At 31.5% G+C, this 18,340-nt stretch overlaps 1 protein-coding gene across 4 annotated transcripts; it reads left to right on the plus strand.

Moving 5' to 3' along the window:
- The first annotated feature begins 7,814 nt into the window (after nt 1-7,814).
- LOC123210280 (disease resistance protein RUN1-like) lies at nt 7,815-13,884 on the plus strand. Of its 4 annotated transcripts, XR_006501249.1 has the most exons (7): nt 7,815-7,918; nt 8,910-9,419; nt 9,637-10,729; nt 10,877-11,152; nt 11,268-12,242; nt 12,506-13,163; nt 13,645-13,884. XR_006501249.1 is itself a non-coding variant. In XM_044628548.1 (6 exons), the coding sequence occupies exons 2-6, from the start codon at nt 8,932-8,934 to the stop codon at nt 13,064-13,066; spliced, it is 3,393 nt and encodes a 1,130-aa protein (XP_044484483.1). In that variant the 5' UTR covers nt 7,815-7,918; nt 8,910-8,931; the 3' UTR covers nt 13,067-13,293. The 4 variants fall into 4 exon arrangements, 3 of the variants coding, with proteins under 3 accessions (XP_044484483.1, XP_044484503.1, XP_044484491.1); XM_044628548.1 differs by lacking the exon at nt 13,645-13,884 and having other exon boundaries at nt 12,506-13,293; XM_044628568.1 differs by lacking the exon at nt 13,645-13,884 and having other exon boundaries at nt 11,268-12,183; nt 12,506-12,647.
- Nucleotides 13,885-18,340: the final 4,456 nt, after the last annotated feature.

Below are 18,340 nucleotides of genomic sequence, written 5' to 3' on the forward strand. Positions count from 1 at the left end.
AGAGCCAGTTGGCCTTGTCCTCTTACATAAAATTTTGAGGTCCCCACTTTTCATTTACTTTATTTTATTATAAATATTTTTGAGAGATAATTAAAGATACAAACATTAATAATAAAATAATATTTAGTTTATGAATTATTTTAAAAAGAATTAATTAAAATAATTCATTTTATAAAGTGTTATATAAAAAATAAATGTTAATTTAAAAATGGGTTTGATCGCAACTATTCAAATGGATATTCACGCTTATGATGGGCAAAATATTTGTATACAGTTCATTTTCGTCTTTCTTTTATTGTTTAATGTCTAGAGATTTATTTGTATTTACATTGCTATTGGCAATCCTATGGATGTGTGTTCAAAACTTTTTAATTTTGGGCTTTGATTGTGATTTAGACTGAATTGATCATGCGATTGGCAAGCTGTGTTAATCTTATGGGTGTTTAGTTTGGATAATGTTTTATTATCAAAATAGATAGAAAGATTATCTTAAAGATAGATTATTTTTAAATGCCCTTGAATATAATTATTTTTAAATATTTTTTTATATTATTTATCATATTAATTAAAAATAAATTTATTTTTGTCTCAAAAAATTAATAAATAATAATATAATTATAATAAAATCAAGATTATCTTGGTAATCTTTAAATACCTAAGATGAAGGTAGTAATCAGATTACCACTTATATTACTTGTCGAGTCAACATTAATAATAGAATATTACTATACTATTTTATTATTGACAAACTAAATAAGGTAACAAAAGATAGATTACCAAAATATTTTTTAAATTTTGGAATCAAACAACCTCTTATTGTTATTGAAGAAGATCTCACATAAAATTTCTTCTTTTTTCAGGAAATTTGCAAAGTATAATTCATATCTGGAATGCTCGAAACACATAGCAAACTTATCTAAAATGTACATTATGTTGCTTATATGTATGCAATTATGCATAGCGGGAGACTATAAAAAAAATTGCTATGTGTGAATTATAGGTATATATGATGCACATAGCAAGAGAGGTAATTAAAAATTTGTCATGCATTAATAGTAGATCTATGTGTCACACATAATGTAGGTAATTGAAATATTGGCATGCATCAATACTTAATATGCACGTGTGGGTTAATTGATCTTGGGAATGCTCAACACAATTTTACATTTTTATTAATTATAGGTATGCGAGTTGCCCATAATGGTAGGTAATCGAAATTTTGTCATATGTGTAATATCATATATGTATATCACACATAGATGAGGTAATTAAAATTGTCCTTTGTTAATTGTCAATATACGTGACACGCATGGTTAGTGAAATTCACTTGATACAATAGTAGTCAATCACTATGTATAACATGACAAAATACTACTAGAAAGATCTAGATAAATTTACAGACCATATGAATTGATTTACAATGTTTATCCCAATGACACTAGCATGGTCTACCTTTAAGGCAAATTTATAACATGTTTTCCGCCATGATGCCTCCACTGGCAAAAATAAATTTTATAGTGAACTAATCATCCAAAAGTTGGACTAAACAGATTGTGCCTATGATGAACCCAACAAACAATAATCAAATTGAAATGATAGCAATATATATATATATATATATATATATATATAATGTTTGTGTATGTATTTATAGGTGTGCATTTTAATTTGCATTACAGTTTAATCAACAAAAATTACAGTTTTGTTGACGGAAGAGAGTATTTCCACAATTAATTTAAATAATTGACTACAAAATTATAATAATTGACTCAAAATTGGAATTTATTTCATTAAAATATGTTGACAGAACGAAAGACTGGCAATGTCTGACTTTTGGGCTTCAACCTCGGAAAATAATGAATTTGCAGGAGTTGTTGAGGGTTTCTGGTTAGATATTTGAAAATTTGAACAGGCATATAAATCGCCGTTGAGGTCGGCTCAGCGTTTTTTCCAGGAAACTTTATTGCTTTGTGGAGCTGGGTTTGTATGAAACTGCAGAAAGCTAACGAAAGGAAACTTCAAAGCCCCTTTCATGCAGCAAAAGAAGCTCTAGTGGAAGATAACCGTTAAACTGTTTCAAATTTAAAAACCCTAACGGATTTTCGATTCACCCGCCACCAAAAGCTACAGAATTTGATTCTTCTTACAAAATTTTGTTCAATCCAACCGTTAATAAAGTGAAGATTTTTCACTTTATGTATTTTAACAAATAAATTACCAGAAATATATGAATATATATGAATTATTTGAAACCCTAGGTGAGCCCAAATCATTTAACGGTAAATTTATTTGTAAACCCTAATTATTGTTTAGATTATTTATTCAACTTACTTCATAAATATATTTTAAAGATATTAATTAATGTTGACAATTTTAAGGGATTTATAAAAAAATAATTATCAATTTAACTTTTAAAAAAATATGGGTTTACATTTTTAGTACATAATTTAACATAAATAATGTGTCATTATGCGATTGAATAATTTTGAGGTAAAAATAAAATATTATTCAATCATATAATAATATATCATCTGTATATCTAAATTATTTATAAAAAAAGTATACATGTATCATTGCTCTTAACTTTATATGAGTCTAACTAACAAAGTTAAATATAATTTTACCCTATTACCTAATCCTCTAACAAAACCTTGAAATAATGAAACTTTAACCTAAATAATCTTTTAGTCTAACTTTCATTTGAAGTATCTCACACTTATAAAATATCATTATCTCCAAATATTAAATCAAACTTAACTTTAAGTTCATGGATTAATTTCTACAGCCATATTGTTTTATATTGATTTGCATATTAATGTACATATTTTTATTAATATTTATGGGTGATTAAAAGGATTAATATGTTATTCTAAGTTAGGAAATGGTTTCAGAGTGGATAGATCCCTAAATTTAAAAAAAAAAAAAAAAAGGAAACAAAACCCTTAAGACAACAATAAAATTCCCCAAATTGCTAAAATTGCCCCATACTGATGTTGTTAGTATTGATGCTTAATATTTTTTATAGTACATAATCAATCGAAGAATCTCAAGTTTTAAGTAATATTGATGTTGATAATGTAAATCTTGATCTTCAAGATTTTATAATGGGTATGTTTAATCAAAAGACGATTAAACAACGAGCAATCCATTCTAAGTTTAAGTAAAAAAAATATATTTAATTGAAAATATTGACGGTGACAAAGATAAAAGTTTCATATCTTGAATTAGTAAAAGATAAATTCACTAAGATATTAATTTCTCTCTTTCATAACATAAGATTTATTGAGTATATCTGTTTCAATTATTACATCAAAATTAACTTTTAGTGTTGGATGTTTTGCATTAGATCTATTTTATTACACTCTTATTTCTAAAATAGTAAAAACTCTTATTTATATACAAAGATTATATTTGAGATACACATAAAACATTCGTGATAGAGAAAAGCTTGTAAAAGAGAACATATACTGAATCGGGTAAAAATTTTAGTTTAACTTAAACTATCTGTTTATATTTTATATGGAATTAGTATTTAATATTTTTAATTATTGTTAATATTACTTTGTTTTTTTAATTATTTTTTTAATTTTCATCTTCGGCCAAAAAAGCTATTATTATTCCCCCGTTGGATGATTGAGAATTTGAGATCATCCCTCTGATTTCCACAGTAATTTGCCATCTTATCAACGAGTTGCTTTGCTCAACCTAAGTCATGATTGTAAATATAAAAACATTATTACCTTAGTCATAATTTTCCTTTGTTTTTTATGCCATGGGATTGGTATTGGGTTAATTGAGTAGCCGCAAAGTAAACAGAGGCGGCTGAAAACATTGCTTCATTGGATTTAAAATCCGACAACTGTGTTTTTTTCTGGATCCACTGTAGGCCTCGCAAAAACATGTAGGCTTTAAGTTTTATCATGTGCCTTAAAAGACAGCCCAATTCACTGGTCCTGGCCAACTCGGGACATCATTCTTCATTTGCTTCATTGCTCTGACCGACATTCTTAAAATTTTTACTTTTTTTTTTTCTAAAATTTTTTAATCTTGTGGTTTGTCCTTTTTTTAATCACTTAAACTTGCCGTCATTCATTTTTTTATGACATTATGGATACTCCGAGAAATGCCTTAGTATCATTAAGATGCTTCCAAGTCTTAAATGAATTAGAAATTTAAGAGTTCTTGTTAGGCTAAGATTCTTAGTAATCCTAATGTAACTAGGATTCATCAAGTTTTCCAAAATTGATGATTTTGATATCCATGAATAGGCGATCAAGATCCAACCTTCTATGGTTGATTTGAGACTTATTCTTTCTTGGTTTGGTTTGATTTATTTTTGAATAATTAAAAAAAAAATTATTTAGTTTGGTTTATGATTTGGGTAGTTTTCAATTGGACAAAATCATAACCTGTTTTTTAATATATATACATATATGTGTTTTTTCAAATAGAACATATTTTACATATTTAATATAGGGATATTAAACTTTTTGCTATTAAATGTGAGTGTCTATACAAAAATACAACACTTTTAAAAGTGTAAACAATTATACCACAAAAGCAATTGAATCCCAAAATATCCTCTGCAATACCTTCACACTTATGAAGCCCAAAGATTTGTTGATTGTTTCATCCATGAATTTGCAGTAGCTGACAACCTGAAAAAGGAATTTGCAGCAGCAACCGATAGTGAACAATCACACATGATTGAGTAAGAAGTGAAATCAACACAAATGAATTCAGGAAGAAGTGAAATCATTGGGCGACAAAACCCAAATATCTATTGAAATAAAGAACGATTGATGATACAAAATCAAACTGAATGGTTGACGACAACAAAATGAAACACCAACATTGTGTCCAATTAGTCGATGATGTAATGACACGACAGATGAATAATTCTTTCTCATTGATTGCATGTTGAATGGATTGTTGTTGATAGATGTATTATTTTGTTAGATTTAAGGGTTGACTATGAAAAATGTTGTTGTTTTGTTGCATTATTTTGTTTAGATTAGGCATGATTGTTGGCGGCTAAGGTTTGATGCGAAGAATAGGTAGCTCAACCTTGTTTATGATATATTAAATTTAAGTTATGATACGATATGTTAAAGAGATTGGGTAGGAAAATGAGGCTTGATTTCTTGGTTATGATATGTTAGATCATGATTGAGAATGATTTAGATGGAGTTAGTGTTTTATTTGGAAAAATAGTTTGGTGGGATTGCTAACCCTAGCTTGGCAACCTCACTAAGGGTTGCCAACACTTGGTTTAATTGCTTTTATACCTTTGTTAGGTCTTATATTAATGGTTACTGATAATGTAATTATACTAATTTGAATATTTAAGGATTTGTAATCAACTATTAGAAGGGGATATACAGGTTTCATGATGCATTTGAATTTCTAGTACACATGACATTTTGGATGAAGATAGACATTGTGCCATCACCAAGGAGAAACTCATGATACACCGAGAAGTGCCTTAGCATCATTAAGATGCTTCAGAGTCCTAATTGAATTTGAAATCTAAGAGTTCTTGTTAGGCGAAGATTCTTGATAATCCTAATGTAACTAGGATTCATCAAGTTTTCCAAAATTGGTGATTTTGATATCTATGAATAGGAAATTTGGATCCAACCTTTTATGGTTGATTTGAGACTTATTCTTTCATGGCTTGGTTTGATTTATTTTTGAAAAATTAAAAAAAAAATATTTAGTTTGGTTTATGATTTGGGTAGTTTTCAATCGGATAAAATCATAAACTGTTTTTTAATATATGTACATATATGTGTGTTTTCAAATAAAACATATTTTACATATTTAATATAGGGATATTAAATTTTTGCTATTAAAAGTGAGTGTCTATACAAAAATACAACACTTTTGGAAGCGTAAACAATTATACCACAAAAACAATTGAATCCCAAAAAATCCCCTGCAATACCTTCACACCCATGAAGCCCAAAGATTCGCTGATTGTTTCATCCATGAATTTGCAGCAGCTGACAACCTGAAAAAGGAATTTGCAGCAGCAACCTGATAAAATAATTAATCTTTAACAATAATTTTGTTATAAAAAAATCACATATTTTTTATTATAAAAACTCGTACGTTCATATTAGCTAATAAAATTTAGACATTAAAATTATTGTTAAAGATTAATTATTTTATCGAATAAATATAATTATATTTAGAGGTGTTCATGGGTTGAGTTGACTCCATTTTAGCCCATTAGGCCTATTGATTGAGTTGAACCTTAGGCGAAAATAGTGATGGGGCTTTAGACTAGACAAGCCTATGGAGTTTTTAAAGTCTAAGGGCTAACCCTATATATATAGAGTCGAATTGGGCCAACTTATTTAAATAGATTTTAAAAAATCAATTAAAAATTTAAATATAAATTATTTTTCAATTATTAAAACCGAAGATAGTCATCCGAATATTTTATTTATAATCTTTTGTTTGTGATAGAAGAAAACCGTGGTTACATAATAAAAAATATTATAACATAGTATAAATAAATTAATTTACATATTGTATAATTATAAACATAAGTAAAATATATATCTATCATACCAATTATCTATATAAATAATATTCAAATAGATCGAATTCATTTGATTTTGAATTCATTTGTAATATTTTGTAATGATAAAATTGAAATAAAAATTAAATTATAAACACAAAAAATTATTATTTATAAATTTAGATAGTTTTTAAAAAAGAGTTGATGAGGGAGAATAAAATTAAAAATAAATTAAAAAAATAGAGAAAATTTAAGTTATTTAACTGAGAGGAAAAAAATTAAAAATAAAAATTTGGGTCTGGCTTCTGCCACAAGCACAAGCTAGACCAAATTTTTTTTTTTTAATTGCAGAGTAAATTTTTTTTTATTTTTTAATATATTCAACAGTAATGAGTCAGACCAGTTTATCGGCTTTATAACTAAACCTGCAGTTCAACCTGAAAAGCTCATAGACAGGGATTGGTATGCTACAGTATGGGCTGAATCTTTCAAATCGGATCTTATTTTTATGCTTTGGGCTGAATCTCTATTTGGTCTGCCTAATTAACATGTCTGTATAAGATAATTTTTAAAATCATGTAATGAGCTGTCAATTTTACTTTTACGACAAGTTGCCTTTGTCCAAACAACATTGTACGTAAAAATAAAACCCAATCAAAACTTTCCTAAAAACTTGCCTACAGATATCCGCATTGTTTATAAACTTGCCGGTGTTTGGGCTGCCTTGTCTTCACTTTGTGGGCTTCATACTGGATTACGGAGACCGTCTCTGGTCTGAGTTGTGTGTTGGGACATGGTCTGAAATTGGCAGCTCATAGCAACCTTTATTCACTGATTTTTAAAGAATTCAAATATCATTTCGTTTCCAGAATTTAACGTAAAAGAAAACGGAGGGATTTGATTTGGAGGGATAGCAATTAACAATAGGCTAAAAGACTTGCTCCCGCCCAAGGTTAAGTGTAATCCCAAACTTTTTATAACTTTCAAAATTCAAGCTTTCACTTATAACAAAATTTTGTTAAAAAACTCAATTAATGTTAAGAGTGAAATTATTATTTAACCAATAAATTTTAAAAAATTAAAATTTTATTATATTTTATCCTTCTGTAATGTTTTGTTTAAAAACTATAAGGGCAATAATGTAATTAGAGCTAAAGATGTATGAGTCATTACTTTCATTAAGTAAGAACAGTTTGATAATTCTACTGGGCTTTCACATTATTTTACCTAAGCATATAAGGCTTGCATTGGCTGTGAACTAAAAGAATGAAGAGAAGACAGGTGGCAGGCTGTTGAGTTATTCCTTCTCTGGTTTGTCCGTCCTATGGCAGCTGTGTAGCTGTTTTTGCTCCCTAAGTTCAATTGACGGTGTCTCTTTGGTGAAGTCAGGTTCTCTTTGACTTTGTTTTACCATATATTTGCTTTGTATACTACTTTGGGTGTACAAAGATTGAGATCTATGTGTTTGTATATTGTAATCGAACTTGATATTAGTGGATTTGACTAGAGGAACACTTCTGTCTTGAATGTAGGATTTCTTTTACGAAATCTGAACCAAGTATATCGTATTGTTATGTTTTCTTGATCTTTTCCATTACTTTATTGTTTGGATCGAAATATCTTGGAGTTCAATAATATAAATGTATAACACCTTCAATTTGAAAATTTAATGATTTTTTCACCTAAAGTTTGAAAAATAACAATTTCCTCTATATGATTTTGAAACTATCAAAGGAGACAGTAGAGTTCACCATCTCTAGTCGTGGTAGCTCTCTCTTCCAACTTATCTTCTCCTATTGACTTGTTCTCACCCATGGATTAAGACGAAAGTCTTCATCGAATTGTCTTTGTCTCGAACGAAGATGATTTAGCTGAAGGTACTTTGATGAAGATAATTTCGTCTTCATCGAAAGTAATCACTTTAATCAAAGGCATTAGTTTGTTCAACAAGAAGAAATAACTTGGGTGGGATAACAAACACGGTCGAAGATGACAAACTTTGCCATATCGGGTGATAGTTTCAAGACCTTATATGTGAAATTGTTACTTTTTAAACTTTGAGTGAAAAAATTTATTAGATTTTTAAACAAAGTGGGGGGGGGGGGGGGGGGGGGGGGAATGTGATAAAACTTTAGATTTTAAATTTTTTTGGTTAAATAATGGTTTTGCCTTAAATTTTAATTAAAAATTATAATAGGGATTTACTTATAGTTAGAAATTTGAGTTTTTTAAAGTTGGAGGGGGAGAGTTGTGATCACATCTAACCTTGGGTCTTTTGGCCTAACATTAATTCAAAATCGCCATTTGTGTCGGTATAAATTAATATATCTTTCTTGCTTTTTTGGGGTTCATGAATTATAGTTTGATTTGTTTTGTCCAGATTTGGCAGTAACAAGTTTGCAATGGCTTCTGCGAGTATGCAAAGCGAAATAGCATCTGAATGGAAATATGATGTGTTCTTGAGTTTCAGAGGAGAAGACACGCGGAAAAACTTTACTAGTCATCTATATTCTGCATTGGATCGGCAAGGAATATTTACCTTCAAAGATAACCACAGACTTGAAAGAGGAAAGGTAATATCGTTGGAACTCTTTAAAGCAATTGAAGAATCCAGGTTTGGCCTTGTTGTTCTTTCAGAAAACTATGCTTCTTCAACATGGTGCTTGGATGAACTAGCAAAGATATTGGAATGCAAAAAAGATATGGGTCAGATTGTTTTGCCAGTTTTCTACAAAGTCACTCCGTCCGAAGTTAGACATCAGACAGGAAGCTTTGAGAAAGCTTTTGCAGAACATGAACATAATTTTAGGGAAGATATGGGAAAGGTGCAAAGGTGGAGGAATGCCATGAGACAGATCTCCCATCTATCTGGATGGCATTTGCAGAATAGGTGACAGAATTAGTTATTGTTACAGCAGTTTGTTTCTATATCTTATGTTAGTTTTCCCTTATATTGCTTGGATTATTATTAGTAGTTCATTTCAACTTATTAATGTTTCAACATTTTAACATCTATTGAAGTTGATATTCAATACCCTTAAGATTTCTTTACCAATTTATAGCTCATATTAAGTTTCCATCTATTAATTTTTTTACTTTATTCACAGGGAAGAATCAGAATTTATTCAAGTCATTGTTGATGAGATATTAAGTAAATTGGGTTCTACATTGTTAAATACAAGGGACAATCTGGTGGGGATGGACTCACGAATGAAGCAAATTGATCCATTGCTAGGTATAGGTTTGAATGATGTCCGCATGTTAGGAATCTGTGGAATGGGTGGGTTAGGTAAAACAACTCTTGCTAGGTTTGTTTTTAATAAGATCTCTTATCAATTTGATGGTAGTTGCTTTCTTTCCAATGTTAGAGAAGTTTCTATGACACGAGGTCTGAATGTTTTACAGCAACAACTTATTTATGACATTTTGATGGAAAGAAACATAATAATATGGGATGTTCACAGAGGATGCAATGAGATAAGGAAAAGGTTACGACATAAAAGGGTTCTTGTCGTCCTCGACGATGTAGATCAATTAGAACAATTACAAGCATTAGCTGGAATGCATGATTGGTTTGGTCAGGGAAGTAGAATCATCATTACAACTAGAAATCGACATACGCTTGTGGGACGTTGTGTGGATAATGTACATATGGTTCATGGATTAAATCATGAGGAAGCTCTTCAGCTCTTTTGTTGGAAGGCATTTAGAAAAGATCATCCTACTGACAATTATTTAGAGCTCTCATTCCAAATGGTCCGTTATGCTGATGGCCTTCCACTAGCCCTTGAAGTGTTGGGATCCTTTTTGTTTGGTAGAAGTAAAGCAGAGTGGAAAGATGCATTGAATAGAATGAAAGAAGTTCCAGAAAGAAGAATTTTTGAAATACTCAAAATAAGTTATGATGGCCTACAAGAACTTGAGAAAAAAATATTTCTAGATGTTGCTTGTTTCTTTAGAGGAAAGGACAAAGATGAAATAAGGGAACTACTAGACAGTTGTAATTTTCACCCAGACATTGGAATCAGCGTTCTAATTGATAAATGCCTCATAACTCTATCAGACAACATGTTGTGTATGCATGATTTGATCCAGTCTATGGGTTGGGAAATTGTTCGCCAAGAGTCCCCTGAAAATCCTGGTCAACGTAGTAGGTTGTGGCTTTCTAATGATATTCATCGTATGTTGACAAAAAATGAGGTATGCAGTCTCGGTGAAAGTGAAAATTTAAAATATTATCATGTAAATTTTTCTATGCAATACGTAAATATGATGATGTCAGATAGATTGGATTGAAGTTTTATTATGTTTTACCCGATTTCTTAACCATTGCTCTTTTTCCGTCAGGGCACAGAGGCTGTTGAAGGCATATTCCTAGACTTTCCTTCATACAAAGTGTTAAAATTGAATGCTAAATCCTTTTCAAGGATGAGCAATCTTAGATTACTTAAAATCAAAGATGTAAGCCTTTCCCAAGGCCCCGAATATCTTTCAGATGAGTTACGTCTTCTGAATTGGCATGGCTACCCTTTAAGATCTTTGCCATCCAATTTTCAGTACGACAAACTTTTTGAACTTAACCTGTGCTACAGCCACATTAAACAACTATGGAAAGGAGTAAAGGTAGCATTCTCAGTACCATATGTACATCTCTGTTTATTGTCTAAAATGTAAATCAACTTTTCCTGTTTGTTGAAACTGATCTTTTCTAATCAAGTTGTTGTTTTCTTCCTATCAGCGTTTGAACCATTTGAAAATAATTATCCTTAGTCATTCAACATACTTAACTAAGACCCCAGACTTCACTGGTGCCCCAAATCTTGAGAGACTGATTCTTGATGGTTGTACAAGTTTATCTTTTGTTCACCCAACCATTGGACTCCTCAAAAAACTCATACTATTGAATTTGAAAGACTGCAAACGACTTAGGAGTTTCAGAACTAAAATTGAATGGGAATCTCTTGAAGTTCTTATCCTGTCTGGCTGCTCAAACCTCAGTGATGTTGGAGACATTGTGTCAAATATAAAGCATCTCGTGAGGCTTAAAGTTCTGGATCTCAGTGGCTGCTCAAAACTAGACAAACTACCAGAGGACTTGGGGCATCTGGCAAGTTTGAAAAATCTTGATTTAGGTGGAACTGCCATAAGCGAATCACCATCTTCTATTGTGCTATTGAAAAACCTTGAGCAATTATCTTTTCATGGATGCAAAGGAGAACCGCGAAAGTCCTGGAGCTTGTTCCCACTGTTCTCTAGAGCAAATCCAGAGCCCATGGGCTTGAGGTTACCTTCTTCATTATCAGGTTTATGTTCCTTAAGACATTTGGATCTAGGTGATTGCAATCTCCAGGAAGGCGCAATTCCCTCTGATATTGGCTTCTTACCATCATTAAAAAAATTGAATCTGAGCGGGAATAATTTTGTTAGTTTACCTCCAAGCATCAGTCAACTTCCCAAGCTTGAAACTCTCTTTGTAGAATATTGCGATCGACTTCAAGCTTTGCCAGAGCTTCCAGCAAGTGTAGATGGATTATATGCTCAGAATTGCACATCCTTGGAAAAAATATCATCGAGTTCATCACATTTATTCAAATCAACATCAAGAATGTTTTATTTGAATAATTGCTTCAAGCTTGCTGGAAGTAGAACCAATGGTGCGACAGTCACATTTTTTAAAAATGAGCTTAATTCACTGTTAAAAAGCCAACTTCTGGTATAGTCATATAAATTTATTAATTTATCTGTGACGCCTGTTTTAGTTTTGATATTTTTAATTATATCATATGAATAACCAATTAGCAAATGGTAGCTTATTACTTTTATTTTATATAATAATGACTTGACTATGAATGGAAAGATTGTGATCAAACAATTTTCATCTTATTATTATTAGATCACAACTGTTGTCCTATGAAAAGAATTTTCTGGCTCTATCATTGCTGTCTCATAGCTTCTGATTATGCTTCTTATTCTCAGGGACTTAAGTGTGGAGTTACACATTCTGAATTCGAAATTGTTGTTCCTGGATCTCAAGTTCCGGATTGGTTCATTTATCGGAGTAAAGGGTCATCAATAGGAATTTCTCAACAGCTAACAGGGAGGGGACTGGCACTTTGTGCTGCTTTTTCAGTAGATCATCATTCCATTTCAGACATATGGATGAAACTTAATTGTAAGTTTGGTAACTCTAATTCTATTGTGTCCATGTCAGTCCCTCTAAAGTCGTTAGTTGGGATAGATCACCTCTGGTTGTTCTACATTTCAAGAAGCTATCTTACCAACGAAGATTTTTTTTATCTAAAGAAGGTTTCCTTTCAAGAAGAAAATGTAGAAAGCATAACTTTCAAAGAATGTGGGCTCCGACTAATAGATGATTCTGATATTGAAGAATTCATCAGAGCACCCTATAATCTTAGTAGCAGTACTAATTCTGAGGCTTTGGATCCTGATAGATTAGCAGTAACAAGTACTATCATCAAGCGAAGCCGTGATTACTATTACCCTGATCAGCATCCGTATCCAAAAAGATTGAGGTGAAAGCGGTTAAGTGCTTAACGTCATGAACAAATAATTCTTGGAATTAAACTCTTCATTCCTGCTGGTCTTTGCTCTCCCTTTAACTTGCCATGGTTTTGTAAGTGGTTGTTCTGTATCATTTCTTGTATTTATTTTTTGGAAAATGAATCCTGAAAATTAAAATATTCTTATGTATTTTAAGCTCACCTTAAAATCATTTACAATAAATTAATAAATACTTGGGACAACTCAAAACCTGGGTAAAATGATCTCTGACGATGGTGTGGTTGAAAGGCTTGTTCATTTGCAAATTTATTTTTCAATTTCTTTCTCTCCTAAAATGTGAAAACATCTTATTCTGTAATTTCAGTTTCATTTTTTTTAATCTCATTGTTTGTGGCCATTTTCTCTTTGATTTAGGTTCCCTTTGAATTGAAATCTTTGTAATCATTTTTACTTTCTTCAACATCTCAAATTACTTATAGATAAGAGCTCATGTGAAATACTGTCTCCATTTGGAGCTGGCATTTGCTTGTTTAATTGTTTCTGATAGTTTCATTAATAGCTTTGATAGTGTCTGAAATTTTGCTGTGTTGCAGAGTATCTAGATTCATGGTGAGCATTTGATAGTGTTATCTGTATTTGCTGTAAAAAGCATAGGGTAAGATCAGGCCTGTTAGGAATATGTGTGCAGATTACAGGTGTCTCACTGGAGTGAGGAGACATTGCCTCTTCACGGGAAACCTGTAAAGTGAATTGTATTGCTTTCTGTTGTCACTTCTTTTTTGTTATTTCAACTTGTTCATTTCTTCCAGCCTGTGGAATTCATTATTACTCCATGCTAATGCTACAATATTTTGTTCAATTCTGCTGGCTTTTCCACTTCTTGGTTGTTTTAGTATGTATGGCTATGCAATTAGTTTATTTAGTAAATGAATCTAGGTAAGTTTGGGACAATGCTATAGAAACACTTTTAGTTTCCAAGCAATGAATCGATAGACAATGCTCAGCATAGAGGAAGTTAGGGGAACAAACAAAAAATATTGTACATGCACTAATGATACGGTATAAACAAAGGTACAAGTATAGACATGTCATCTGTTAAAATGTGGTTCATATTCAAAGAACTATTCATTTAAAGTTTTAGGATCTAAATAAGTCTAGTTGGGTTACAATGATAATTTTGGGTTACTCAAGTCATTACCATATAAGAGAAACCCTAGTTTTCATTATTTACTATTTAAAAGAGATTTTCTTAAGTTTAATGATATTGATGGCTACTCCGTGGATATAGGCACTTTGTTGAACTATGTAAATTTTGCGTCCATTTTTATGATTGATTTTTGCTACAGTTTTCATTATTTAAATTGCCATTTAATTTAAAGTCACTTTGAGGACAGAAATATTTTGGTAGATTCAGTAATTTACCTTGTGGTCGATGAGAAGACAACACGGGGTTTATGAATGAAATTGGTTTATGTCCAAGAATGTCACCAACAAGGTAAGTTTAAAATGGAAGGTGGAGACCTAGGATTGCTCATAGCTTGGTTCAATCAAAAGCTCAATAATCCATTGTGTGTGGATGTTAAAATGGATGACGATGACAAGGCCATCATCATGCTTATTGGCTCTTGACCTTTATTGTTCAATCATCTAACTATAAGAAAACATTAGACTACGAAAAGGTTCTTTTAACTTTGAGATCCTGCTAGACAATGTAGAAGTTAGAGACAATGAAATCCACAAAAAGGCAACAAGTTTAGATTGTGACAAGGGTAGAGAAAGAGATGAGAGACAAGGAAGTGGAAAGTTGAAAGAAAGATCTAAGGGTCAAGATAATGCTTAGAGTGCTATTAGAAGGGAGACTAAAAAAAGGATTGCCTACTATTGAAAACTTAGAATATTGATAAGCAGAATGGCATTGCTTCTAGTTTTGATGGTGTTACATTAGAGACCTTTAGTAATGACAAAAATCTATTGGTGGTTTCAACGGAAGATAACAATTCTCCAATTGACAACTATATTTTCGATTCAGCTTTCTTCCCACGTTATACTACACATTGAGAATGGTTCCAGAGTTGCAAAGTATGTGATGTCAATATCATTATTCTGGGAGATAATCATGCCAACAAGGTTGTGTGGATAGGAATAGTAAGGATAAGGATCTTTAATGGTTAGTGAGAACCATAAAAAATGTCAAGTATGTTCCAAAGTTGAAAAAGAATTCTCTAGGGTAGTTGGAAAAGACATTGCATGAGCTATTAACAACTTTAGGTAATGGGATTCTAAAAGTGCCAATAGGAGCTATGACAATGATGAAAGAGGAACTATTTGATAATAATTTATACAGGTTATTAGGTAATACATTTATGAGTAATGGATTTGCATACTCTTCTTTGGAAACTAGTCAAGATATCGTCAAACTACAACATATGCGTTTAGGTCCTATTAGTGAGCATGGTATGTATGAATTGCACAAAACAGAGTAGTAGGATGAGATTAAGTAGTGTCATTCAAGTTTTTGCAAGTTTTGTGCTTATAGGAAACATAAAAGGGTTCAATTCAAGGTTTCGTCACATAAAAGCAAGGAGGTATTAGAAAATATACACTTAGATGTGTAGGGTCCAGTACAAATACCGATAAAAATTGGAGTTAGGTACTTTTTTACTTTCATTGATGACTTCAACAAAAAGTGAAATCAGAAATGTTTTCTTAGTTCAAGGAATGGAAAACCAAGGTTGAAAAGCAGACTATTAAGAGTGTTAAATGTCTTACGTTTTGACAACGTGGATGAGTACATGCCAAAAGAATTCATAGAGTTCTGCAAGCAAGAGAGAATTTAGAGGAATTTCGTAGTTCTAAAGATCCCATAACAAAATGGAGCGACAGAAAGAATAAACATGACCTTGTTATAGAGAGTTAGAGCTATGAGATTACAAGCAAAGTTACCAAGTAGTTTTGGACATAAGCAATCAATATAGTGTGTTTTGTGGTTAACGGGTCATCTTTTAGGAAATTGGAGGAAAAGTCTACACAAGAAGTTTAGACTAGAAAAGAAGTATATTATTCTGTACTTTAGGTATCTGGTTGTTCAGCTTATGCACATATTTCCATTAATGAAAGATCTAATTTGGATTCTAAGTCTAGAAAATGCACCTTTGTAGGGTATGAAAATGAAGTAAAATGATATAGACTATGAAATCCTAAGGCACAAAAAGTGATAGTTAGCATGAATGTAATCTTTTATTGGAAGACTACGTTAAATAGACAGGGATCATTACAAGTAGAAAAATTTGATTTGAGTTCCAAAGTAAAAGTGGAAGTTGATTTTGGTAGTCCCTCAAAATAAATTCAGACAAAAGTAGAATCAAATGATAGTAGTAATAATTCAAACATACCAGAGTAGCATGAACATAAAAAAAAAACCGCAACATTGCCAAATATAGGCCTAGATGCACAATCAAACCACCTGTTAGGTATCATTCAGATGAGGAGTATGTTTCTTTTGTTTTGCTAACTAGTAAGGGAGAAATGATTTCAGAAAAAAAGAAGTGAATGGGTGATATGACTAAGGAGATGAATTCTCTACACAAAAAATAAGACTTGGAAGTTAGTTAAACTTTCAAAAGAAAAGAAGCCAGCTGGGTGCAAGTGGTCTATGGAAAGAAATAGGGAAGATCAAAAAATGTTTACAGGTATAAAACATGGTTAGTTATTAAAGGGTTCTCACAAATGAAGGAATTGACTATGATGAAATTTTCTCTCCTAAGGTAAGACATACAACAAAAAGAGTTTTGTTGACATTGGTAGCTCGACTGGACCTGGACTTGGAGTAGTTGGATATTAAAACTGCATTCCAACATGGTGAGTTGGAAGAGGAGATTTATATGCAACAACTTAAGGATTTGAGAAGCTTGGGAAAGAACATCGTGTTTGTAAGTTTAGGAAGTCTTTTCATGGTTTGAAACAATCTCCTAGGCAATAGGACAAAAGGTTTGACTAGTTTAAGTGTGATTCTTATGTGTACTTAAGAGTTCTAAATGATTGCTCCTATATTTATTTGTTAATATATGTTGATGATATATTGATAAATGTGGGAGATATTCGATTATGTGTGTCACCTTAAATCTCTATGAAGCAAAGGATTTGATATGAAGGGTTTAGGACCTACTATTAAAATTCTTGGTATGGTGATTAATAGGGATAAATTGAACCAAAAGCTATGACTTTCACAATAGAATTATATTGAAAAGGTTGGAGATTTGGTATGAACAAAGCTAAACCATTCAATACTCCACTACCTAATCATTTTAAATTGTCCAGTTATCAAAGTCTAGAGACCAATAAGGGGATGCATTTTATGTCAAAGGTTCCTTATGCTAATATAGTTGAATGTGTAATGTATGTTGTGGTTTGTACTAGGCTAGGTTTTGCACATGCAGTTGGTGTGATCAGTAGTTTTATGACTAATCTAGGCTAGGAACCTTGGGGGGCAGTTAAGTGGGTTCTCAGATATTTAAATGGTACAACAAATTATGGAGTTTGTTTTGGCACGGTTAAAAACTCAATTTTTGTCATGGAGTATGTTCATTTAAATCATGTTGGAGAGATGGATGATAAGAAATTTATTGTATTTACAGTTGTAAATGGTTCAATTAATTGGACGTCAACTTTGTAAAGTGTAATGACATTATTGATCACTGAGACTGAATACATGACAATAATTGAAGTAGCTAAAGAGGCGTTATGTTAAAATTTTATTTATTCATTTATTCGAAAATTTTAAGCAGACTGACCTTTATTTGTGTCATTAGGCTCACCCTTATTTATTTCATTGGGTCTACCCTTAATTTTAAATTTCTTTTGAAAAATTAAACAAGCCAAAAACCCAACTTTTAAGTCCCTAACCTCACAACCTCATTCAGATTTACCACTCCAACCTTGATTTTGCCTCACTTATTCTCTCTCATTACTCATTATTGCTAGAATTTGATACGCTGTTGCTTCATCGCTTCCTGTTCTTGGAAAGAAAAATTATTTTTCTGTGACAATTTCATGATGGAGTATGCTTAGTTTGTGTTATGAGAAATGGATTTTTAGGTCTCAATATGTCCTTATAGGTAATTTTTGCTTCTTGTGTTGTTTCTGCTTGTGGGTAGTTAATTATTAGCTTGGAAATATTGAGTTTGTGTTTTGGTTGTGTTATTTTAATGGATGGGTTTTGTTATTGTTGGTGTTATACGTAGTTAGGATTCGTCAAGTTTTCTTTTTGAAAACTGGTTGCTTTCTTTACTC

This window comes from Mangifera indica, chromosome 1 (assembly GCF_011075055.1).
Source record: "Mangifera indica cultivar Alphonso chromosome 1, CATAS_Mindica_2.1, whole genome shotgun sequence".
Classification (NCBI taxonomy): domain Eukaryota; kingdom Viridiplantae; phylum Streptophyta; class Magnoliopsida; order Sapindales; family Anacardiaceae; genus Mangifera; species Mangifera indica.

What these genes read in the sequence shown, in the direction of transcription:
- LOC123210280 (XM_044628548.1), top strand. Translation starts at nt 8,932, where the DNA reads ATGGCTTCTGCGAGTATGCAAAGCGAAATAGCATCTGAATGGAAATAT. An exon ending in GGATGGCATTTGCAGAATAG is followed by an intron (nt 9,420 to 9,636) that starts GTGACAGAATTA and finishes CTTTATTCACAG; the next exon opens with GGAAGAATCAGAATTTATTC. An exon ending in AACTATGGAAAGGAGTAAAG is followed by an intron (nt 11,153 to 11,267) that starts GTAGCATTCTCA and finishes TCTTCCTATCAG; the next exon opens with CGTTTGAACCATTTGAAAAT.